This window comes from Loxodonta africana, chromosome 11, assembly GCF_030014295.1.
Source record: "Loxodonta africana isolate mLoxAfr1 chromosome 11, mLoxAfr1.hap2, whole genome shotgun sequence".
In the NCBI taxonomy this organism is placed as follows: Eukaryota; Metazoa; Chordata; class Mammalia; order Proboscidea; family Elephantidae; genus Loxodonta; species Loxodonta africana.
This window is the reverse complement of record NC_087352.1, coordinates 84339881-84365950: the sequence shown is the minus strand read 5'-3', so window position 1 is coordinate 84365950 and position 26070 is coordinate 84339881. Positions and strand designations below refer to the sequence as shown.

General features: G+C 42.2%; 1 protein-coding gene across 6 annotated transcripts in view; it reads right to left on the bottom strand.

Moving 5' to 3' along the window:
- Nucleotides 1-1908: 1908 nt before the first annotated feature.
- Nucleotides 1909-26070, bottom strand: part of ZNF521 (zinc finger protein 521) — a 297172-nt gene continuing 273010 nt past the window's right edge. For 3 of the 6 annotated variants that reach the window (XM_064294637.1, XM_064294634.1, XM_064294635.1), the window contains one exon: nucleotides 1911-3826. In XM_064294637.1, the coding sequence (XP_064150707.1) occupies nucleotides 3797-3826 (30 nt within the window). In that variant the 3' untranslated portion in view covers nucleotides 1911-3796. Of the gene's footprint in view, nucleotides 3827-26070 lie in introns of all 6 variants that reach the window. The other 3 variants (XM_064294636.1, XM_064294632.1, XM_064294633.1) reach the window with 2 other exon arrangements.

Below are 26070 nucleotides of genomic sequence, written 5' to 3'. Positions count from 1 at the left end.
GAATCAGGAGAATAGCATGTCCTTTGGACCCAGGGTCCCTGTGCTGAGAAGCTTCTTGACCAGGGAAGATTGATGACAAGGACCTTCCCTCAGGCCAACAGAGAAAAAGGCTTCTCCTGGAGCTGGTACCCTGAATTCAAACTCCTAGCATCCTAGGCTGTGAGAGAATAAATTTCTATTTGTTAAAGCCATCCACTTGTGGTATTTCTGTTATAACAGCATAAGATGACTAAGACAGTGATGCTGAGGGAAGAGAGTTTAAGGTCCATATTTATCTACTCCTTGGATGTTATTTTCAAATTCTTGTTTTGGATCCTAGTCCTAGACTCACCTGAGAATTTTAGCATGGCCCAGTCATTCCCAAACTTGGCTACATTACAGTCACCTGGGAGAGCTGTGGCTGCCCAGATAACACCTGAGATCAATTAAATCAGAATGGGGGGCTTTCAAATTGTGGTTTTAGTTTCCCAGGTGGTTCCAATAATAAAGAGGGCTCAGGCCCTTGAAACATCATATAAAATTTTACATTAGAGCAGAACTTTTCAACTTTGCACTGCTGACATTTTGGGCTAAACAATTCTTTGGTCTGGGAACCTGTCCTGTGCACTGTAGGATGTTGAGTAGCATCCTTGGTCTCTACCCGTAGATTCCGTAGCACCTCCCCAGATAAGAACCACTGCATTAGATCATAAAGTTATGATCAAGAATAGTGGCCATTGTATTAGCCACCTGCCTGTGCATAAGGCCTTTGAGAAATTTTTATTTGGACTTAAATGATAAGGGAAAAATTTTTTTTCTCTTTTGAGGAACTGGTCTATTCCTTCTTTTTCCTACCAGGAAGCTCAAAGTCAGTGCCAAAATGCACTCAAAACCCATACTGAACTACAAACAAGGCAACTACATCTGTGTATTTTCTCCCCTTTCCATGATGCTGATTTCTCTATTAATTAATGTGTTGCTAATCTTTATCCTTAAGGAGAGGTGGGATATGGTATAAACCAGGTAATAAGCAAAGGAAGCAATGACTGCCCTGTGATGTTTGTCACTTATGACCTGAAGAACAATTGGTTGTAAGGAGGAAGGGCCTGCTAAATATGAACTATCTCATAGGCATTAGGAGATCAACCAAACATGTAAGCAAAGAATGGCCAACTTCTTTGGGCTCCCGACTTTCCCCAGAAAGAGGCTAAACTGTGTCTTTGATGAAGGAACCCAGTGGCCAGCCTTGCTGGTAGCCTCTCAGAACGGGAAGCCCAAGCCTCTATTGCTTCCTAAGGATTCTAACTCCTGGTGTTTACTACGATTCTGGAAAGTCTCTGTGAAGCAATACTATTAAATGCAGCTTTGGATCCATCCCCGGGATAACACCACCACCTGCTTTCCGTGAATACAGAGCAGCTTACTTTTAGTAAAATACAACCCACCCATTAATAACAGAAGTTTTAAAGCTTTTAAAAAATCATTATTAAGTGTGGTTATTTTATTTTAAATGCAAAATCCTGAATAGACCAGAGGTCTTAATTTTTTTTTAAATATAGCTGAGTATTTTAATTATGAATGTGCTTGCATATTCTCAGCATACTTCATTATTTATGTAGCTGGTGAAAAAGCTTTTTAATTAAATAGCATGCTGGCAATCCATTGTGAAATGTATAGATGTAGGTTTTACTAGCATTGAAAAGCTAAATTCACACTCACACACAGACAACAGTCTAGCCAGCACACAAACTTTAATCATTATGAAGTATTTGTTCCTGAATGATCTTAAAATTTGACCAAGCTTTTCTTTTTATTGGTAACAAAATAAATAGTACAATTGGCCAGGACTATGTTTCAACTAACTTGGAAATTGGGATAGAGCAGTGGTTCCCAGAGTGTGGCCCCACACCAGTATCTCCTGGGAAATTCTTAGAAATGTAAAATTTTGAGCACCACTCCAAGCCTACTGGGAATTAGGCCCAGCAGCCTGACTCAAGCCCTGCCCTACCAGGTAGTTCTGATGTACGTTAAGGTGTGAGGACTTTGGGTTGAGAATTATGACTTGGTGCTGCTCATCTAGGTTTCATTGATGGGCTCCTGGTGACAGGTGGTCACAATAAAGTCAACCAGTCTGTGCCTTTGTTCCCCCATCAAAAAAGTGCTGTGACTATTCATGTCTGTTTAAAGTCAAAGATCTGCCTGAAGTCTTTCCAGTTTAAAAAGGGCCCAAAGACTCAGAGGGAGTTAAATATTTAAGCAAGATTTGGGTGAAAGTTGCCCATTAGTATCAGGTCTATACTTACCAATTTTGACTAAACGCTTATGTCAGGGTTCAGTTTATACATTGTTCTTCTTCTGTCTTTAAAACAGTAACAATAAAAAACAAAAAAACACCTCTGAAATTACAGCTTCTACTTAGTCACCATTTCATAGCAGCTTGTGAGGCAAACATCTACTAGAGACACCCCCTGCCTGTGTAAAGCCTGATGACCAGGTTGCGCTTTCTCCCGTGGCGGGGTGAACCGAGGCCAAGAGGTGAAGTGAATTGGACCAGACCACACTGGGAGTTAGTACCAGAACTGGAACTAACAACCATCTGACTCCGCTCTCTGTGCTTTGTCTTCTGAGTGAACAGTGCTGCTTCTTAAGTACACATAAGCCATACTGCCTCTCAAATCGCAGCGATCTACTTTGAGCTCAGATTTGCACAGCATGACACGAATTGGGCTGCAAATTATGCAGAAAACAGCTATCACATCCATCTGTGATGTCAGAACGCTCAAGTACAATGTGACCTGTTAGTGTCTACGAGAGAAGAAGTGTATTGGGTCTGATTCCTTCCCTACGCAGTATGATGAATGTCCTCCCAGCTGCATTTGGCCCGGTGTGAAAAGGTTAAATATGATTGGGGTTAGGCCTGTGCTACACTCAAGAGCAGATTTCATATCCAAGGGTGCAAGCAATTAGATTTTTTTTTTTTTAATGGTAGAGTAACTAGAAAAAGAAAACACACAAATACACTCACACCTAATGGTAAACTGAATTTATTTCCTCTTGGAAAACAATTCCAGTAATCTCCAGGTTCAGACCGCAGAGTAAACATTAATAACAGTAACATACAGGTTAGTTCAACTGATTCAAGAATTTGGCTTTGTGAATCATTAAGGAAAACCTTGAACACTCAAAGCTTCAAATGTATCCAGGAAAAAAAAAATTCTTTGACAGTCTACATAACAACTATTGCATATATGGTGATGCTACCTGTCACATCGCAAGGCTTACAAATATATATACGGGCCTTATCCAGCTGTGGGTTTCTGCTCTGTGAGAACGTCTCTTCATGGTTTGCAAGAATCTTCAGCAATAAAAAATAGTCTTGGATTGAACCGATGATATACCAAAAGAGAAATTCTAGGCTTAAGTGTAAATAAAAGGAAGTCCAAACATGGTTGCATGTGTAACACAGTTGTTTTTTATCTGTCTTCCTTGAAAATACTTTCCCTTAAGCCTTTTTGCTCACTCCCCGCCCCCCCTTTTTTTAATCTTGCCTGAATAGGGCCCAAGTCCACTTGTCTTTATAAGACCATTTTAGTATCAGACGACATAATACATGTGCAACACATTATATACAAGGAGTCTATCCGGTGCTCAAAAGTTCAAACACATGAACATCCAACAGTTTTGATAATACAAGTTTTATGGTACAATACAATGTTTCTGAATAATATACATTAACAATGGAAGTTTCGTGCAAAGAGTAAAACATGTTCCCTTTTTGTGCCACAAAATTAATTCTCCTTGAGAGATGGTCCTTGCACTAACTGCTGTGTTGGGTCATCGTATGATTCTGTAAAAAAGAAAGAGGAAAAAGAAAACCTTCAGTGATTTTATTTTCACCAGACTACCCATAGATAGATGCTGACTGATTAATGGTGACATTAAAAGTATGATTCTGCACATGGATGCTCATGGGTGAACAGATGCTCATGGGTGCCCTCACAAAGTGCCCTAATGCCTCACTGTCCCACAGGGAGGCATAGCTGAGCTCTCTCCTGAACCCAAAGCGGGCAGGTGGGACTGAGCTGCCACCTACGAGTACCAGGAGTAGGAGGCAGGGGCAGGAGCCCATGTGAGGTCAGATAAATGGCCAGTACCTGTCCTTCTCTCTACCTCTGCTCATGCCTTCCCAGAATACTCTCTCTCTGGCTACCACCCCTTACCAAAACATGACCTATTTTTCAAGGTTATCACTGCTTTAACAGTTTTATTCATCTGTGTATTATTTGTATTGATATCTATGCTTTTGTGTTATGCCTTCCCTATTAGATTTTCAATGTCTTGAGAGCAGGGACTCTCTGCCCGAGTATGTACTTTAAAGGCAAGTGCTACCTGGCCAAGGGCTGAGAGGCGGCAGGAAGCATTGCCAGCCCCTTTCCTGGGTGGGCTTGGGCTGTGGTCACAATGTGGCTCAGGAGCAGACACAGACACCTGAGGTGACTCTCCGTCCCTGATGCTCTCTCCCCAGCTGATGCAGCACTTGCTGCCTTTTGGCAGTCTCCCCTCCATCCACGATAGCATCTCCCTCTCACTGAACCACCTCTCCCCAAATTGTGCCAAGGCAGCTGGAATTCCTGGGCAACTCAGGACTGTAACCGGGAGACCTGTGTGGACAGGCTCAAGACCTGGGCCCGTGGCCTGCAGGAGGAAGCTCACAGACCATGGGGCACTGATTTGGGCACAAGCCTGGTGATGGCTGATTCCCACCCTCCCTCCCCTGCATTCTGCCTGGGTTATGCTCTCCCACCCCTACCGTGCACGACACCCGTGGCCCCCAACCATCTCAATCTCCAGGCCTAGCTCAAAATGCTGCCTATTCCAGGCCCAACCCATTGAAAACTGTTCTCCCTTCTCTAATTACCGCCCACACTTCACACTGCTTACATCTCATGCATCTTCTGTCTTGTCTTACGGTTATTTGTAAGCATGTCTCCCTCCCTTCTGTTGGTAATCGTGATGTTCATTCGTTATTTCGTTCCTTCACAAGCATCTGTTGAACACTTGTGTTACCACCTGGCACCCCACAGCATCGCAGTGCTCAGTAAAGAGAACTCAGCCACTGAACAGCTGACTGACTAGGCAGGGTTACTGAAAAGAGAAGGAATGACCCCTGCCTTGTAGGTCTTCACAGTTTAAAGTCAGTCAGTCATGTGGCACATAACAGTAAAGCAATATGGCAAAGGTGACATTGGAAATAAACATGGAAATGTCATGGCTACACCTGACCCTGCCCAACCTTGGGGAAGGCTTTACAGCAGACACAGTGGAGGTGGTATGTTGAGATTTTAGTTGGGGCTAGACACACGAGAGGTCATCTGGGATGCAGGAAGATACTCCAAGCCGAGACCCACATGGGTAAAGGCATAGAAGCAAGATTATTGCAGGGTATACTCATGGACCCGCGAGCTGTTCAGATTGCATGTAGTCTTCTAGAGCATCCTGGATCAAGAGTGCTGAGGACAAATGATGCTGGAGGGTAGTCTGGGGCCAGACTGTAAAGAGCCTGTGTATGTACCTTGCTAAGGAGCGTAGACTTTGCCTTGTAGGCAAAGAGGAGCCACGAGAGCTTTTTAAGCAGAGGGATTTGTCTTAGAGATCTTTATTATCTTTTCATCCTAGCAAAATGTCTGCCTTGAGAGAAACGCTCAGTGATAGGGATTGTTTGGTGATGGGGAGGCTTGGTTACTGAGGTCTGCTCCATTAGGGCTCAGGGTGCTAGGGAGGGACCAATGACTACTGAAGAGAACCCATGTTCCCTAAATCAAACTTGGCTCATTTCCAAAGAAGACTGATGTCAAAAAATAATGATGGGGAATATTATCCCACTCTCCGTTATGTAAAACATACCTATTTTATTAACTCAGTGAAAGATAAGCTGGGCTTTTCTCTTAGTAGTACTAGCCTCAAAGCGCATATGAGAGCCAACTATTTTTATGCCAACTCTTGTTTCCTTTATATTGATTTTATATGCTGTAAAAAATTATTTGTATCAGTAACATGTAGCCAGAAAGAATAATCAAAATACTGAGACAAAAAATTTTCCTATTTCCTTAAAAATCAATACAATTATGATCAGAGAGGTTATGAACAACACAAAAGTTCAATTACTCAAAATATACTAAGCTTTTTCAAAGTCAAATCAGATCTTACATGAAGGTTTTTTTTTTTTTTAATTAAAAACAACAAAAAATTACCAAATACACACACACACAGACACACACATACATGCATACTTACGTACATATATACATTTGTTGTTAGGTGCCATTGAGTCAGTTCTGACCCATGGTGACCCTACAGGACAGAGTAGAACTACCCATAGGATTTCCAAGGAGCAGCTGGTGGATTTCAATTGCTGACTTTTTGGTTAGCAGCTGAGCTCTTAACCACTACACCACCACGGCTCCATATATGTATATAAAGCTATGACTATCATTACCTAAATGATAGAACAATGACAGAACGGTGGTGACTTTTTAAAATATAATCAAAGTAAAAGATAATCAGTCTAAGAAAACATTACTATTAAATGTTTTAGTGCTTATCATGGTCACTCTAAATTCAATAGGATTCTAAAACCAAAACAAACACATTGCTGTCGAGTCAGTTCTGACTCATACAGCCCCTACAGGACAGAGTAGAACTGCTCCATAGGGTTTCCAAGGAGTGTCTGGTAGATTCGAACTGCCGAGGTTTTGGTTAGCAGCCTGAGCTCTTAACCATTCTAAAAAAAACCCCCAAACCAAACCCATTGCTACTGAGTCGATTCCAACTCATAGCAACCCTACAGGACAGAGGAGAACTGTCCCCACAGGGCTTCCATGGAGTATCTGGTGGATTCGAACTGCTGACCTTCTGGTTAGCAGCCACAGCTCTAAACCACTACGCCACCAGGTTTCCTTAACCATTCTAGGGGTTAATAAAGGAGGATATACTATAATCTCTCCAGAGTTTTTATACGTGCCTATGTTGAGATTCTGTAAAACAATTGTCCATAATAGTGGCAATGGTTGAGTCTTAGCAGCTTTCATCCTAAGCCAAAGCCATAGGAGTCTCTGTAGAGGTGGAAAGAGATGAACAAAGACATACATATCACTTATTGCAACAGATTGAAGTCGCTTTTATAAAGGAATCATGTTTTGCATATTAAGAGAAGAAGATAAATCATTTGAAAGAATGGCTTATATGAAAATAAGCAGCCCCAATACAAGTAACTTCATAATGGGAAATCTGGCAAAACGATAAAGGCAGCAAGTTCTCTTGGTGTGGAGACACCTGCATACACCTTAGATCACTTAGTCTCATTCTGTTTTTTTGCTCCATCCCAACTGAGGTCTATGACAGGGTTCCTGATCCGGGCTGCCGCCATTGGCAGTGATTCTCCAGGTGGGAATGATGGGGCATCTCAGGGAATGGGCACAATTGCATTAAAAAGAAAGAAACCTGGGTGACCCTGCTACACTCCTATAAGGCATGCCTGCCCCTGCCTTTGCCAATCACTGAGGGGAAGGTGTCTGCTCCTGTCTCCCACTCCATATGCAGACCCACTGAGAATGCAAATGGCCTCATCTCATTTTCTGAAGGACGGGGTGAGTGCCTGAGCCTCACAGGTTACTCATCTGGCTTTTAGGGGCTGGAGAGAACAGATGTGAAGTCAGAGACTCCAACCTTGGCTCAAGAGCCAGTGACATGAGAGTGTTTGGTGTTACTGTTTTTCCCTTAAATCATATTCTTTTTTTTTTTAAAGAAAGGGACACAAAGAAGCAAGTGGCAAAGACAAAAAGTAGACAACAGCAGCATGAAGCAAAAAGGGTACAGTATGAAGTCCCATCCGCTCTCGCCCTGGCTACTCGACACACCGCCAAGCCAGTCCTGAGACATTGAAGACGTAACTGTGTGCGAGAAGAAAGCAGAAAAGGGTGGCCAGGCCAGCAGCAAGCAGCCTTCTCAGAGCAGGAGTTTTCAGCTCTTTTGGTCCAGAGGAAACCACCATACTAGCACAAAGCAGTGGGTAATCTCACCAATTTTACACAGCAATTCACAGTCCCCAAAGCACTTTAATGCAATGACAGGTTATGAGAAAAAATATCTGTTCCAATGAAGGGAAAGTGTTTTACATAATCGAGAAGTACATCAGTACAGCATCGATGGAGGTGGGGGGTGATGACAGAAAAGGAAGTAGGAAGAGAAGAAAACTTCTGTAATCCCACAGAGAGCCATATTCTACTCTGCAAAAAGCCATCTTCTGGAGACCCCATGTCTAAGTAACTGAAAATTGCAAACCATTAATCCCAGTTATGAACAGTTGCTTTTCACGAGGGGAGTTTGTGCTTAAAAAAAGAAAAAAATCAAATCCATAACACACCTTAAAGCTTCGAAGAAGATCCATCAAGGTAAGCTACCTTAGTAGAAGGGTTTCAAACACTATCTTCATTGCAAAGGGCCCCCTTTGGAAGGAGTATGCGCTCTTTTTTTTTTTTTTCCCTCTATAAATGTGAAATTAAACTTAGAAAGTGAAAAAACAGATGAGGATCTTAAAAATTCCCTTCAAGTACTACGTATTTCTTTTTAAATATGAGATGCCTTTCATTTTACAAGGCTGGAATTCTCATTTTGGGCTTGGCACACTAAGAAATGATGAATTCAGCCTCTGTCTTTCTGAGAGCTGACCACAGTTACTGGTCAAATGGTTTAATCCTATTTAAAACGCAATCCAGGAAAAAATATTTTTCAATAAAAACAAAAACCCATGATCTCCTGAAAATGTTCACCTCGGCTAGGCAATCCCATTTGCGGGCAATCTGGAGGGGAATTTGAATTTTTGCAACTGCAACAATGAGGAAGTTAAGCTTTGGAGGAAAGCCAGGGGGCTCTACCTTCCTGGGGTTGAAACGACATTCTCACGTACCATAGTTGTGCTTTTGCCCTCACTTCCCCAATTCTCTGGCAGCAACCACGTCTTGTCTGTGTTTCTAACCCTCTACTGGCATCGGCAAAATGCTAAGTGGCAATGGTAATAAAACTGAAAGCCGCGTTTGAATGGAAGGTTTGTGAAATCTGTTGATTCAAAGATGTTCATCATTTTTACCATGACGCGTCTATTTACAGCCCTTTGTCTCAAACAAATTCTGACAGGCTCTTAACACCAAGAAAAAGAGCCAGCATGCTATTTTTTTCAAAAGGAATGGAAAAAATAATAAAGTAACAAGCTCTCCCCTAATTTGCGATCCCATTAGAATCCCGAATTTAAACTGCAGTTGTATTCGATCTAAGTGAGATGTTTTCCAACCAGATGAAATAGTAGGCAATTGTGGCTCCGCAACAACGCGAGGCGGAAAGAGAGAAAGAAATATAAAGATTAAATGCGGCTGTTGCCTTCAACAGATGGTGACAACACCGAGGCAGCATGGTGTTTTTCTGCAGTGGAAGAACGCAAACATCAGCAATCAATCATCGCTGATTAACTAATTATATTATCCCTCCGCTTATCGCTTGGGTTGGACCTCTATCTGTAAACGGCGGATGATCCGTAGGCTTTTCTTCTTCTACAAGCATATTCCAGTGCACAAACGGTCGTGCCGTTTACAGGCTGCAAACAGAATTCTACATTAATGTCAACCTTTAAGCACTACTGCTTTTTTATTTTATTTTTTTTAAACAAAAGCAATTGGTTTCCAACAGGCTGGATAATAAGTCTTTTGACCTGCATTCTTCTTTGACCCATTAAGGTCACCCCTGTGCTCGGGCATATAGCTGACTTCGGAAATGCCTGCAAGTCCTACTTTTCATCTCCTGCCCACTCAAAATAAAGCTTTCTTTAAATGTGTCTGCACGGGTCCCTGAAGGCCAAAGAGGCATCCCTGTAGTGGGCAATGAGGGGACAGAAGCTTCTGCCTTTATTAATGAATGCAGACCATTATGAGTCTGGCTGGCTCCTTCCCTGTTCCCAGAAGCATATACTGTACGTGACTTAAAATGCTAGAATATTGACACAAAGCGAGCTGGGCACCCCTAAGGAAAATTACTCCTTGGATATAATGTAGGCTCGTAACAGCTATTAGAGTACAAAATAAAACCCTCCGGGATCAAACTGACATATACCGCATTCTACCTAGTCCTTAAACATTAGAAGAATTTCTTTGTGAAGGCATTCTCAAGGACAGCATTAAACTGACTTTTGTAGCAATCTGCAACAGCTTTTTGGCTCAGAGCTTTTAGTACTAAATCTCTGGTTTGAATCAATATAAGTACTATATCTTCTACATTAATCAATACATTTGGTTCAATACGTGTTCTATTAAATTATACTTTCTAATCAAGATTTCTACATTTCCACCCTCTCTCTTTTTCAATCCCAACTTCTTTTGCTGGTAAAATAGTTTTCAAAGTGTCTACAGCTAATGATGGCAGGAGGCTGGGTTACTTCCCCCTTAAGTTAGGGACAAGATAGTCACAGCAGCCTTTAAACACTTTAATAAGGTTAAAAGGATGTGAGTGTAATAAATTAACATTTTCAAGGTCCACACAATTACAAAAGTACGCAGAGTTTTAAATGAATAAAAAGTGAACTGCTACAGCTCTACAACTACTGTCAGGAATGTTCTAAAAACTGCACTTGCTAGTACTCAAGACCCAGATCCCCCCCAGACCCCACCTTGCCACTTTACCCAAACTTTCCATTACCCTCAAACTATACACTTCATTACAGAGAAAGTGGGGCTGTGTTTTCGTGGACCTTTATCTGATAAACATCAGAAGCATGAATGTGGCCGTGTGCATTTTGTGAGAGATGTTACATTTTAATGAATACCTTTTAAAAGACAAATTAGTGTTTTTCCAAAGTGCTTTGGGAATCTTAAAAAAAACAAGCATGGAGTGGGTTTTTAATAGTTAGGGAAATTGACTCTTCTTTTTTACTTTTGTGGGATTTATTAGAATGAGGCTCCACTCTTATATTTTGACATAGCAATGGCATTTCAGAAGCTGCCTGCCATGCCATGTTTTTGCCCCTCTCTTTAATGCCACGGATGTTGCATCTATGAGCATGTTTGCACTGGCAGAATTTCCCTTTTTATTTTTTCATATGGTAATGCCATCACCATGAATTCACAGAGACACTGATGCATTTTCTTTTGACATTTAACAGTTCACATGGGCTTGGTCTGACATCTCAGGGCATTTACTGGATGACACTAAGCTATATTAAAGCAAAAGGTAAAATGGCATCATCAGAACTGATCAGAAAAATACAAGATATTAAAAACAGAAAAGGATTATTAGGTTATTTGGTTTGTCCCCTTGCTGGAACACTTTTTTTTTTTTTACCAAGTTTACACTCCAGGCCAGTTTTAAATGATTCTGGCAATGAAGCTTCCAACATACCTCCTGTGGGAAACAATTTCATATTCTAATAAACCTCACATCTTTCTGCTATTCTCTGCTTTCAGCCAAGATCCATCTGACATCAGCAGTGATATCCCTTGTTGCATGCCCTCTTCTGAATCGGCTTGAATTTCTGGCAGTTCCCATTCTATATACTGCTACAACCATTTCTGAATTATCTTTAGCAAGATTTTACTTGCATGTGATATTAATGTTATGGTTCGATAATTTCTGCATTGTGTTGGATCACATTTCTTTGGAATGGGCACATATATGGATCTCTTACAGTCGGTTGGCCAGTTAGCTGTCTTCCAAATTTCTTGGCAGAGACAGGTAATGCTTCCAGCACTGTGTTCATTTGTTGAAACATCTCAATTGGTATTCTGTCAATTCCTGGAGGCTTGTTTTTTTGCCAATGCCTTCAGTACAGCTTGGACTTCTTCCTTAATACCATCCGTTCTTGATCATATGCTACCTTCTGAAATGGTGGAACATCGACTAGTTCTTTTTGGTACAGTGACTCTTTGTACACCTTCAATCTTCTTTTGATGTTTCCTGCATCGTTCAATATTTTGCCCATAGAATCCTTCAATATTGCAACTTGAGGCTCAAATATTTTCATCTCTCAGCTTGAAATGTGCTGAGCATGTTCTTCCTTTTTTGTTTTCTAATACCAGGTCTTTACACATGTCATTATGATACTATCTTTTGTCTTCTCGAGCTGCCTGTTGAAACCTTCTGTTCAGCTCTTTCACGTCAATAATTCTTCTGTTCACTTTAGCTTTATGTTCAAGGGCACATTTCAGGGTGTCTTCTGATATCCATTTTGGTCTTTTCTTTTTAATGACCTTTTGGTTTCTGCATAGATGATGTCCTTGATTCATCCCACAACTCATCTGGTCCTCAGTCATTAGTGTTCAATGTGTCAAATTTATTCTTGAGATGGTCTCTAAATTCAGGTGGGATATACTCCGGGTTGTACTTTGGCTCTAGTGGACTTGATACCAGAAAGATGCTTACTTGTGTTTTATTGACTATGCAATGGCATTTGACTGTGTAAATCGTAACACATTATGGATATTTTGAAGGATGGGAATTCCGTAACATTTTAATTGTGCTTGTGAGGAATCTGTACATATTCCAAGAGGTAAACTGCACAGTTTAAAATCAGGAGAGGTGTGCATTAGGGTTGCACCCTTTCACCTTAGTTATTTAATCTGTATGCTGAGCAAATAATCCGAGAAGCTAGACTATATGAAGAACACGGCACCAGGATTGGTGGAAGACTCATTAGTAACCTATGATACGCGGATGACACAACTTTCCTTGCTGAAAGTGAAGAGGACTTGAAGCACTTTTTGATGAAGATCAAAGACTACAGCCTTCAGTGTGGATTACACCTCAGCATAAAGAAAACAAAAATCCTTACAACTGGACCAATAAGCAACATCACGATAAATGGAGAAAAGATTGAAGTTGTCAAGGATTTCATTTTGTTTGGATCCACAATCAATGCCCATAGAAGCAGCAGTCAAGAAATCAATAGACCTATTACACTGGGCAAATCTGCTGCAAAAGATCTCTTTAAAGTGTTAAAAAGCAAAGATGTCACTTTGAGGACTAAGGTGTGCCTATCCCAAGCCATGGTATTTTCAATTGTCTCATATGCATGCAAAAGCTGGTCAATGAATAAGGATGACCGAAGAAGAATTGATGCCTTTGAATTGTGGTGTTGGCAAAGAATAGTGAATATACCATGGACTGCAAAAAGAATGAACAGATCTGTCTTGGAAGAAGTACAGCCAAATTGCTCCTTAGAAACAAGGATGGCAAGACTTCATCTCATGTACTTTGGACATGTTATCAGGAGGGACCAGCCCCTGGGGAAGGACATCATGCTTAGTAGAGGGTCAGCAAAAAAAGATAAAGACCCTTCAGGAGGTAGACTGGCACAGTGGCTGCAAAAATGGGCTCAAACATAACAATGATTGTGAGGATGGCACAGGACCGGGCAGTGCTTTGTTCTGTTGTACACAGGGTCACTATGAGACGGAACCAACCCAACAGCACCTAACACAACAAGGAACCTCTCTGAAGGACCTTTTTCTTGTTGTTCTATGGACTTCCATGTTAAATAAACCTAGAAAAGGGTGATCTGATATAACCTTGAAGCATGTACATATTAGCAAGTTCATGAGTTTATGTTCAGAGACCTTGATCATATATCAGTAGAATAACTTTTTTTTTACTGTACTTTAGATGAAGGTTTACAGAACAAACTAGTTTCTCATTAAACAGTTAGTACACGCATTGTTCTACAACATTGGTTAACAACCCCATGACACGTCAACACTCTCCCTTCTCAACCCTGGGTTCCCTATTACCAGCTTTCCTGTCCCCTCCTGCCTTCCAGTCCCTGCCACAGGGCTGGTGTGCCCCTTTAGTCTCATTTTGTTTTATGAGTCTTTCAATCTTTGGCTGAAGGGTGAACCTCAGGAGTGACTTCATTACTGAGGTGAAAGGGTGTCCGGCAGCCATACTCTAAGGGTTTCTCCTGGCTCTGTCAGGTCAGCAAGTCTGGTCTTTCTTTTTGAGTTACAATTTTGTTCTACATTCTTCTCCAGTTCTGTCTGGGACCCTCTATTGTGATTCTTGTTACAGCAGTCAGTGGTGGTAGCTGGGCACCATCTAGTAATGGACTCAGTCTGATGGAGGCTGTGGTCCATTAGTCCTTGGACTAGTCTTTCCTTTGTATCTTTAGTTTTCTTCATTCTTCCTTGTTCCTGAAGGGGTTAGACTAGTGGAGTATCCTAGATGGCCGCTAAAATAAAATTCTATCCCATCCAAAGGAGTCCAAAAGACGATCAAGTAAGTGATTTCTGAGTCATTCTACAAACTGTATGTCATTCCATTGCTTGGTTCTAGAAAGGAACCTACAAACTAAATAGATTCTATAGGGCAGTGGGCCTTGCCCTACAGCAGGGTATTCCAATTTCATTATGACTGACATTTTAGGCCAGGTAGTTCTTTGTTCTGGGCACTGTCCTGTGAACTGTAGAATGTTTCGCGGCATCCTTGGCCTCTATCGACTACATGCCAGTAGTCCTTTCCAGTTGTGACAACCAGAAATGTCTCTAGGGGATATACTCTCACATATTCCCTGGTGAGAATAATCTCCCCCAACTGAGAACAATTGCCCTACAATGTCTGAAAAACATTTGTGCATGAATACATGAAAGTTTGAAATAAAGAGCATTCTGCATTAATGGAATTTGAAATATCTGAAGGGAAGAATTGAAAAAGGGGAAGGAAAAATGTTAGTCTATGAAGGGTGTCGAATAGTTGTAACTAATAATAGTGTTGCAACAGCTTTGCAATCTTGTTATTGATAGGTTTGCCAATGGTGATATTAAATTAGATGTCAGGTACAGGAACAGGTTGGTATGAAAACACACAATTGTTCTGAAGTGAAATTGAAATGAAAACACATTGAGCTTGCTATGCCACACCTGAGTCTCCTACTTAGCACTCAGTCTAAGAGATATCCCCTCTACCAATTAAAAAAAAAAAAAAGCACAGCAAAATTGACACATACATAACCAAAAAAAAAAAAAAAAACAAACCCAGTGCCATCGACTCAATTCTGACTCACAGTGACCCTATAGGACAGAGTAGAACTGTGCCATAGAATTTTCAAGGACTGCCTGGTGGATTCAAACTGCCAACCCTTTGGTTTGCAGCCGTAGCACTTAACCACTACACCACCAGGGTTTCCAGGACACATACATACTACATGGAAATGCACTGGGTGTCATTTTAAAATACATTTAATGAGTGAGACAGGACAATTGTTGAGAAACTGTGAAAAAGATTACTTGGGATATTATAAATAGTATTCTTGGTGTGGAGAATTGAATCTCTTGAGAAATGTTCACTGACTCTGATTTACCGTCCGTGAATGAAGATGGTACATTTTGTTTGCAATTCATCAATGCTGCTTAAGAAATATTTGTAATCTAATAAGTTATAATGAAACCCAAATATTAAGCCCCTGAAATTAATCTTAAGGGTATAGAAACAACTGTCTACTTTGAAAGAACTACAGAACAGTTGCCTTCAATTTGTTGGTCTAGAGTTAGTAACACGAGTCAACTATATCAGTAAGTAATGTACCAGAGAGCCAAAGGATTGGTTTTACGGTTGGGAGGAACCCAGTAGCATCTAGTTCAATGTCTCATTTATAGATGAGGAAATTAGGTCCCAGAGAGTTTAAGCAAAATTTCAAGGTCATATAGCTAGGTTTCTAACCCAAAGGTTGATGGTTTGAACCCATCCCGTGGCTCTGTAGATCAGACATGGTGATCTACTACCATAAAGATTAAACCAAACCAAACTTGCTGCAGTCTAGTCGATTCTGACTCATAGTGACCCCATAGGGTTTCTGAGGCTGTGAATCTCTACGGAAGCAGGCTATACCATTTTTCTCCCGAAAAGCCTCTGGTGGTTTTGAATTGCCGGTTTTTCAGTTAATAGTTAACTGCTTTAACCACTGTGCCACTATAAAGACTACAGCTTAGAAAACCCTATGGGGCAGTTCTACTCTGTTATATGGGGTCACTACGGAGCCCTGGTGGCTCAGTGGTTAAGAGCTTGACTGCTAACCAAAAGGTTGGTCAGTTCAAATCTATCAACCAATCCTTGGAAATCCTATGGGGCAGTTCTACTGTCCTATAGGGTCACTATGAGTCAGAACCAACCCAACTGCACCTAACAACAACAAGTCAAAATCGGCTGGATGGCACCTAACATCAGGAATAACATAGCTAGTACAGTGGTTGAGCCGGTTTTACTCATGAAGCAATGGTTGAGTGGCAGTGGTTGCTGTGTTCCACTCCCTGGGCTGGGTATCTCTGGGTGGCTGCGGAGATGAAAGATACTCCTCTTCAGGGCACTCAGTCTACTCGAGAGACAGGCTGCTACGGGCCTTAGAGAAAGGGACCCGTACCTCCTGACAAGAGGCTGTGGGCCTTGTTCTTAGATATAAGAAGGGATAAAGGGCTTCGGAGGCAGAAAGAGGCACATGTCAAGCTATAGAACCACAAAGGGTGAAGGGGTTTGGGAACCACACGGCCTGGGCAGGGCTGAAGACTCATCAGACTGGGCAGAGAGGTGGGGCGTCAGTTCAGAAAAGGCCTTTTATCACTACCCAACCCAAAGCCACCACCGCTGAGTTGATTCCAACTCATAGCGACCCCGCAGGGTTTCCAAGGCCGTAAATCTCTACAGAAGCAGACTGTCACATCTTTCTCCCGCAAAGCCTCTGGTGGTTTCGAACTGCAGCACGGCCGGGGCTCCTCTTTTGACCACGGGTACTCGCTTTCTGGAAAAGCCAACTATGTTTACCAACAGCTCGAATACCCCCCAGTTAGATTAACCTTCATCTAATGTGAGTTTTCAGGAGCCTGAGCCAAGACTATTTAAATAATGCAATGTCCAAGTGGCTAATACAGAACAATTTCGAGTATTTCGGCAATTAAACATTATGCAGAAACAAAATAAGTCAAAGTTCAAGAGGGACAAACCCCGCTGATGGGTCATATATGGAAAATGTAAACACAGTAACAATTCCACTTTACATTAAGAACTTAAAAACTGCGGTAAATTTCAGTCACTAGCTGACTGTTTTGCATATTGACAGGTTTTAGAAGTGTCCCTTTTTGGAACTGACAATAGCACGCGCTACCTACTACATTGAGAGGTAAAAAAAAAAAAAAAGTACTGAATTGGAAGGACAGGCTAAGAAGAACAAAACAGCAACTGGGAAAATATTAAAAGTATAAAGTTTATTTTTAAAAGAAAACAATGAATTGAGCAACCTATTTAATGCAAGGAGTCCACAGAAAATTTAAATCCGAATACGCAAAGCCACCAAAAGTGGAAAAGAAGATGGAACTTACAGATTCCACTCAGATTCTAGACTTGTATGAGCCCAGAGTAATGTGGGACAGAAGGCTTTGACAGACAATACAGTCCAATAAGATATTCAGGGACTAAGTCAGTGCTTCCCAGACAGATGTGTCCATGTGCCAGTTATTGCTAAGCTTTAATTTTTTCCCCCTGTAATGTTTAATTTATCACACTGGTGCTTTCTAAATTAGAACATCTGTAAACAAGGTTAAGAATGACCTCCTTCCAATTTTACATCCATGAACAGCGCCCCTTCTTCGTGCTCTAATTTTAGATAACCTTAAAGATACATAAATCCATGGAAGAAAGAAAAAAGAAGGCTTGTCTGACACTGTATGTGTTCATCTTGGGCGAATACAAATTTTTTCTCTGCCTACATTTCCGTGCACACAGCTGATTCTTGATGCGCCAGCCAAATCCAGGCATCCCCTTTCCAGCCAAACACAAACTAACTTCTGCTAAATATTTAACGGCCTCCTGCAGTAATCAGCAACAAATAATGGCAGTTTAAATGGGTAACTGCTCAGAAATGTCCATTTGCAAATTTCCTGTTCCTTCCTTTTCTTTTAGATTTTGAATCCCAGAAGGTTTTTTTTTTTTTAAGAGGATTTAGTTAGTGAAACGAACTACAGTCACAGAATTTGGCCCAAGATGTTGCTGTCAAGTTCGGTTGTTTTGCTGTCTCCTCCAAGCTTCCACTGGCATTGCTTACTCCACTTCCATTTTTGAAATCCATTGGAATTTAAAGTTATGTACCTGGATGCTGTTGGAACAGGGCATTGATTTAAAAACTGACTGGCAGGTTTAGGATTTAAACTCTGGTCCACCAGATTCAAAAGGTCATCTGATTAGGATGGGAGAGGCACAAGGAGTTGTAATTTATATTCAAAGGGTAACCTTTGTGGAGGAGACGAAGGGAGCAAGGACTCTCAGTTTTCCCACTGGATATGGGCGAGGGTTCCCTTCAACAAAATTCTAATAATTATGAAACCAGTTTATTGAACTTGGACAAAAAGCAAAAGAAATGTCACTTCCTCGTACTGTATTATTTCTTTTATTAAAAACACTGCCATACTCTCTAGGAGGTAAACTCACATTAAGAGTAAGTCAAACATGTCATAAATCATTCAGAATAGCAGAAAAACATCTTCCCCCATCATAAGCAAGCATATACCTGACTACTGGGGCCTTTGCTTCAGTACATACACATAAAGATAAAACTGTGTAGGGACAATGTGTTAACGTATATAATGAAATACTGTTAAGTATAACCATCATCCAGGGTGTGTGTGTGTATAAGCACACACACACACACTCTTTCAGCCCATGCAAGTGAGAGTATGTTGTGGGGGGGGGCAGAGTTACACAGACACCCAGGTTCTACAGGTAAAAAGTGTCGGTGTTTGTACTTGGGTGGCCGAATCCTTTGGTGTCTTGGTCCCTCAGAGCACGCACTTCTGCATGGAGAATGCAATTGGAAAAAGAGCCTCAAAATAGCCTTTGTTTTAAACTAAAAAAAAAAAAAAAAGTCCTTTTAAAATGCAAGCATTTCACAGGCCAAATTCTATTTGGGTATCTTTAACTTTAAATAAAAAATGTTGGTTTGGAGAGAGGAGAAAAAAAAATTCTCATTCAAATTTGGTGCTTTTTTTTTTTTCTTTTTTTGCCTTCTTTTCCTTCTCTTTCCCCTATACGTTTATGTGCCCTGTAGAGAACATCGGTCTCCTTTCTTTATCCATCTTCTCTTATTCTGAAATTTTCTGTTTATTAGCAAGTTCTCATAGCCACAAAGAGAGGGTTTAGGAATGCTCAAGTGTATCTGTAATCCTATACTGAACCCTGATGGATCTTAAGGTATATTTATAGTCTCTCCTGCCTACCATCTCCTCTTGCCTCAGAATCCTTTGGGTCTTACAATGGCAGAGTGGCCCCCCAGCCCTACCCCTGCCAAGAAGAGCTTCCCTTTGGTTGAGAAATGCAACACAGGAAACTCTCCTTCTCCTCCTTCCTCCTGGCACCTCTGCTGGCTTTGAGTCTAGGTCTCTGGGGGACAGTCTCCTCACCTCTCCCAGTGCACTGAGCTACTTGAAAGACAGCCCACCAGTCCCCCCACATAAAGATGTGCTGTAGCTATGGTGAGTGTAATCTATAACCCTCACATCCTTATATGATTTGCTACTCCAAGTTAATTTTAATTCATTACAATGAAGCAATATAATTAAAAAAAAAAAAAAACTCTTTAAAGTGAAGTATTTAACATGATCCTGGAGGAATGACAGCCTTGGCTAACAGAGGGCCAGGCAGCAGGCATGGAAGCTACTCTCGCAAATTCAAAGGTAAGCCATAAACAAGTACACACAGCAACACCGCCACGGATAAAGGGGCAGGCAACGGGGGGCCTCGTTCCAATCAGTCCTCAAAGGAATCTGCCATACAGAAGTGGCACTTATTCTAATTTAAAGCCCTCATGCTTGCTTCAGTGTTGCAAAATTTATAAAAGAACAACTTTGTTAAAACGCCTGGCACTTCAAACACAAATGCAAACCAGTCACAACACAGAAGGAGCTGGACAAGAGGAAGGGAAATATTCCCAGAGAGTTGTTAACTCAGATATTAAAATAATGTCTGCATTTGGGCCCTTCTCTTTCTGACAGTGGGGTTTGCGGTGCAACTTTCCCTCACCAAATGCTCCTGCCACATGGCTTTTCACTTCTATCATGAGGCCTGGAGTTACTGTGGTTCTGCTTAGTAACACCAAAAGGCATTCCAGGCGGTTCGGCAAGCCGCCTCACATGCAGAAATACATCTGGCAGGACATAAATGAACGTTATCCACCGTGCTTTCCATGGTCTGCAGAGGAGGAGGTTGATCCTGAACATACCACTGCAATTTCCTTTTACTTGGGTTTATATTTCAGATTCATCTAAGATTTTGAAAAACTCATGTTAAAAAAAAATGTTCCTTAACCCTGGCATTCAAAGGAGCAATAATATGGGTTAAGGGGAAGCAGTCTGCTGAATCCATGCACAGCATGAGAGAAAAGTTACCGTCACATCCTAAAACACACACTTTTAAGGGAAACTTTCTCTCCCCTGAATCAAAGAATCAAAGAAGCGCTACAGTAAAGTAACTCCAGGCTAGATCCCGAAGTTACAACGCCGAGTGTGTCAGAACACACATCATTTCAAGCTGAACTGTCAGCATATTTCTCAAGACCATTTTTTTTTTTTTTGGAATGCAATGAACAGACAAATCTGGAAGCCTGCACAAAAACCCCAAGCCTCTGAGAAAGTTGTGTGTCACACACAAATCGTGCGACGCACCCTGATCTTGAGTGACTCCAATAACGAATGACATCACCCAAGGACAAATTTATGCTAAGCTTTTGCTTCCGGGAGTAGAGTGTAAGTATTGAAAAACTGTGAAAATGGCAATCTATGGATGGATAAGAGGAAGCCACCTTTGGGGGAGTAAGAGATGAAACTCTCTGAGGGCTATGAATTAAAAGGACTGCATTTATCCTCCAGTTGTTATTCAGAACTTTGGAGTGGGGCTTCTGTCTCCGAAGAGAAACCTGTTACAGGATACTCACGCCAGGCAGACTGAGGGGCAGGCTGATACGCAGTCTGATATGATTCCTATTACTCCTAGGATAAACAAATGCTGAAATTAATTCTCTATCCTCCTTATAAAATGGTTTTATTGTGCCGAAAGCTCTTTTACATTCAAAAATGCAATACAGTGGCGAAGGTAAGTTTGTCGTTTTTTTCCTCTCCATGAATAAAATGGTGCTAATCAGATGGAATGAATGAGCTAATTCAATTACAGGCAGCCCTTATTATACAATAAAATATGGATTACTGATCTTGTGGAATTGGCAATGCAGGATGCAAATTCAGTGAAATGAAACCTCAAGGTTTGAATTTTAAGAATATATTTTTCATGCTTAAATTTACTGGAACTATTTTCACTTTTGAAAAACCACCCATATAAAACAATAAATAAACAGTTAGTATAGAAGGCTGGGATGGGACTCTGAAAGGGCCTTCTTTATCCCATTGCCATCGAGTCAATTCCGACTCATAGTGGTGACCCTGTAAGACAGAGTAGAGCTGCTCCATAGGGTTTCCAAGGCAGGGCTGATGGATTCGAACTGCTGACCTTTTGGTTAGCAGCCTTTTGGTTAGCAGTGGTTAGCCCGCCATAGCTCTTAACCACTGTGCCACCAGGGCTCCAAAGCATGGGCTATAATCCCTTGTTAGATTCCTACAACGGAGGGAGAAGACACAGGACAGCTCTTTCAGCCTGTCTGTGGTGTGGTAAGTGAAAACTTGTTTGGTAGAAGGAAATTTACTTCATAGGCATCTTGCCACAAATTCAGTCCTTTCCTGTAATAAGAACCAGCGTGTTATTGTGGCTTTTGCCCTTGTTAGGCAGACCTGTTTGAAATATAACCCTGCACTGCCCTAGCAAAATCCTTTAGTCTTCTAGCTCTTGAAAATGCAATCATCAACCCTAGTTATACACAGCTCTAAATATGAGGGTCATGCGGGAAGCACCGCTGATGCTGCAAACCCTAAAAGGAGACAAGGGGTGAGCCAGGATCTTCAACATATACTTACACACCGGTTCTGCTTCCCATTTTCCTGTAAAAATCTGCCCAAGCTATATGGCATGCTGATTGCTATTTGCACTCTGCTACAAAGTGCCAGACTGTCTCCTATATTTGCTACAAACTTCTCCCAGCTCCTCCCTGCAGACGAAACACTCTCTTGCTTTTGACTGGTTTCAAGTCCTCTCTAGCTTTTGACTGGTTTCAAGTCCTCTCTAGCTTGTCACATGCCACATCCACCTGCCCCCACCTGGCAGCACAAGCATAAATATGCTCTTTGCTCCTGTATTTTTTTTTTTTTTAAGAGGAGAAATGGGCTGTTCCAGTAGCTATCCCTCCAAAGCACAGGTACGCATGCATGTGGTATGTTTTTGAAAAAGACGCCCATGAAACGGAGGAATGAGAGATGCAAACAATGGCTGACAAAGTTGCAGACTGTTCGGCTACAGTCCAGAAAATGAATCCAATTTTTCATTCTGTCATTATAAATATTTCATTGCAAATGGTACTGATTTTCTGCAACTGTGGTTAAGCAAAGGGCCTCTGTGTGAATATTTAAGAAAAAAAAAGGTGGGGGGGAAGACAACGAAGAAGAGGGAGGGGGAATGAAGGGTTAGCAACCAATTAATTTCTTCCTTTAAATGTAAAAGATTCTGGGAGAAATTCAAGAGTGATGTAGTGTGTGACTCAAAGAAGAAGAAGAAAAAAAAAACATTTACTCTGCTCTTCTTCTGACAGTTTCTCATAAAATATCTGCAGTCCATCTATCTTTTAGTACTCCAGGCTCCTCTGGAGAGCAGAAAATGGTGGTTTAAAGCTCACTTCAGTGCCAGTCTGCGGGAGATTGCTTTCCACAGGACGCCCACTGATGGAGGCCTAGGGGAAGAGGCCCAGGAGTTATTCAATCAGCCCGAGACTCTGGGGCGGCTGGGGGTCCTTTGAGGGCTGATTATAAAGCTGCCCTCCTGTTGCCTGCCTCGGAACAGAACGAAATGAGCAGCCTCTTGCTGAGCAGATTCTGCAAGAAGGAATTTCACCTGTCATGGAGTTTGTCAGAATTTCAGGATTTATCTTGGTGCAAAATTAATAAAATACCAACCAGGATTTCAGGCGGACTACTCAGCTGTGTCATCTCAAAGTGATCTTTCACCCAGGAAAACCTGGACAGTGAGTGGAGTCAGGCTTGCCCTACTTTTCCGTTGGAGGGTAGGCAAGATGATGTGACTAATGCCACCCAAACATCAGAATGAGATTTCAAACCAATTACATACAAGGCTGAGTTACGTGTGGGTGCTACTGTCTTAATGCGTGACCCCTCACCTCTCTGCTGTAGTTCTAAAGCCTCTTTGGAATAAGGCCGAGTCTGAAGCATAAAAAGGCCATTTCTGCAGTTTATAACACAGTAGGTCCCCTATGGCATCACATCTGTTAAATTCATACACTGGTATTTCAGGTCTGGATTTGATTTATCTTTTTAAAAAGGAGTACTAACAATGGCCAAGTTAGGAGCTCATATTGTGAAACATTACAAATTAATCTTGGACTGGCAGTGAACAAGGTACTGTTTCATCTTTTGTTTTAAGGTATACGCCCCTCCTGTCCCATCACCCTCTGGGCTCCCAGCCTCAGGGAGTGGAAGTGGAGAGGATGGGAAGAAGGAAGGGCAGGCATAGGGGATGAGCGGGGAGGGGATCAACCATCTAATCCTGTGAACCTCTGCAGTCTGGGCTGCGATAGGCTTGGTCTTCTCTGCTCATTCCACTTCAGAAGGTGGCTCACACCACACAGCTACTTTAAGTGAAGGTGTGCAGAACCAGGCTTTGGTCAGCTTGAACTGAGGACTGAGTAGATCAGAAGCAATTAGCTCTCATCCTCGGAGTAGGTAGCATCACATCACAGATGGGGCCAGTGTGTGGGGGACTGGATTGGCACTTGTAACCCTGGCTGGACCAGGCCAATGGACTGAGTAGGTAAACATTTCTCAGGTCCCCGGTCTCGCTCAGGTTTCATCCCAGGCATTGACTCAGATTCAGAGCAAGGTTAACTGGAACGGTCATGAGCACCTGCCTTGCTCCCTGACCTCCAGCCACGCTCAGGCAATGGGGCCTCTTAGTAACTGGTGATTGGCAGCACGCCTTCGGCTTTCAGAGTCAGCAGACTGGTTCAAGGTGACTGCAGCTTCCCTATCCAGTTTTCTCATCAACGGTATCTAAATGAGACATTAAACTACCCTGGAATGCCTTCCTTCCAGCTTGTGCCCTAGTTAAATCAAAGTCTTGTTTTGGAGAGCCGCTTTTACAAAGCAGTAGTAGCCTGACAATATTAACACCAAGAGATCTCAGGAAAGAGTGGGAGAGAGAGAAAGGGCTGGAAAGTGAATGCACAGATGGTGGGAGGGGGCGCAGGGCGCTCTCAGCAGGCTTCAGTGGAGATGCATTAACTCCTCAGAGGGATGAGGGCTTCCCACCAGTACTGTCATGAATTATAACTGAGTATGGGAGTGAGACCTTCGTGCCTGTCTCACAGCAAATATACTGTTCTATTTTTCTGCACGCTCACCTCTCACCCTTATAAACTCAAAGCAAAGCCGAGCACACTGCTGATATTTAATGGTATCACAGTAGCCTTTTATATTTCTAGGAGGCACACAAACTTTGCAGATGTGCCTAGTGGTACAAGTCAGGCAATTATAAAATTAAGCTTTGGCAAGGTAAAAAAGGGAGCCTTTGACGGGGGATTTGGGTTTCCAGCGCGAGGTGAGCTGGTCTTCAGCTGGCTGAGAGGCGGCATCAAAGGAGGAGAGGACTACGCATAAAGCAGGCCCCCAGACACACTGCTCTGGGTACAAGGGAAAAGCCCTACTTTGTAAACTTTCCCCTCCTCCTACAGGACAGCGGTTCCTGCCCCGTCGCTCCCGCTCCCTGGCTCACTCATTCCATGAAGTTATCAATGAAGGAGGCCTGTTATTTTAGGCAGTTTAAAATTTCACCACTTTTAAAGGACTCTTTTCCCCTGCCTTTCACTCCCGTTTAGAGCCTCGGAGTTGCTGTTCTAAATGACAGCACCGTGAGCACTGCTTTTAAGCACTATTCATCTTGCCCGCCACATTGCAGCTTTTACAGAACACCGCTCTCTCCAATAAGGGGAACTTACTCCTTCATAGCTGCAGGGCAAAGCCTGTTACAAGCAGTAGATTCACTGCAAATATAACAATAAAGGATACAAATGTGAATTCCTCTTAAAATACATGTTTGGCTCTGAAGCTGCCTTGCCTTAGCAAACTCGATCAAGAGCAGCCTGTCCGTCTTTCTCCAAGTGCACATCAATAGCTCATTTCACGCAGATGTCCGAGGCATCACCACGCTGATGGATCAAGAAGGTGCGGGAATGAATTCTTTGTCCATTTCAGGGGATTTATAGTTGAAGTCCATGGCTGGCATTTCTCTTACCCTAATTGCCAGGACAGTTGGATATGGAAGTGATGTTTTCCAATATTCAGATAAAAGTTTGTAAACACAAAAGGTCTACGATTGCCACTTAGCCTCTGCTAACGTGAGGAAACCGATCCGTATGTGGAGCAAACATCTGAAGCAGGAACACGTGCACAAGTTCAATGTGCTCTTGACTGCAGAATGTTCTAGAAATTTGGATTTCCAGCCCTGTCTAAAGGATGCATCTACAAAAGTGCTGAGACAGAGCTCTGTCTTTACAACTATGGACACAGTTTCTCGTTCCTAATGGAGGCAGGTCTTCCAGTGCTGTGGCAGCAGGCTGTCTTGACGATGAAGACGGCTGGGCCAGCAAAGCCCAGCCAAGGCAGAATGTGGCAGAGGTGATGAACATTTCCAGGGGGCGAGGGGGTGGAACTATAGAACTGGCCACAAAGCTCTTCAGTACACCCCAGCTGGATGCTCCATAAAGTCGCACTGATGGCAGTTCGGAGATGGCCATCTGTTGTCAACTCTGGGCCAGACAAAAAAATAATGTAATGGCAGCTCGCTAACAACAGGGCTGTTGGAGGAGGGAACGAGTCCTAGAATGAAGAGGTTGTGCTCCCTCTTTTAATAGCGAAA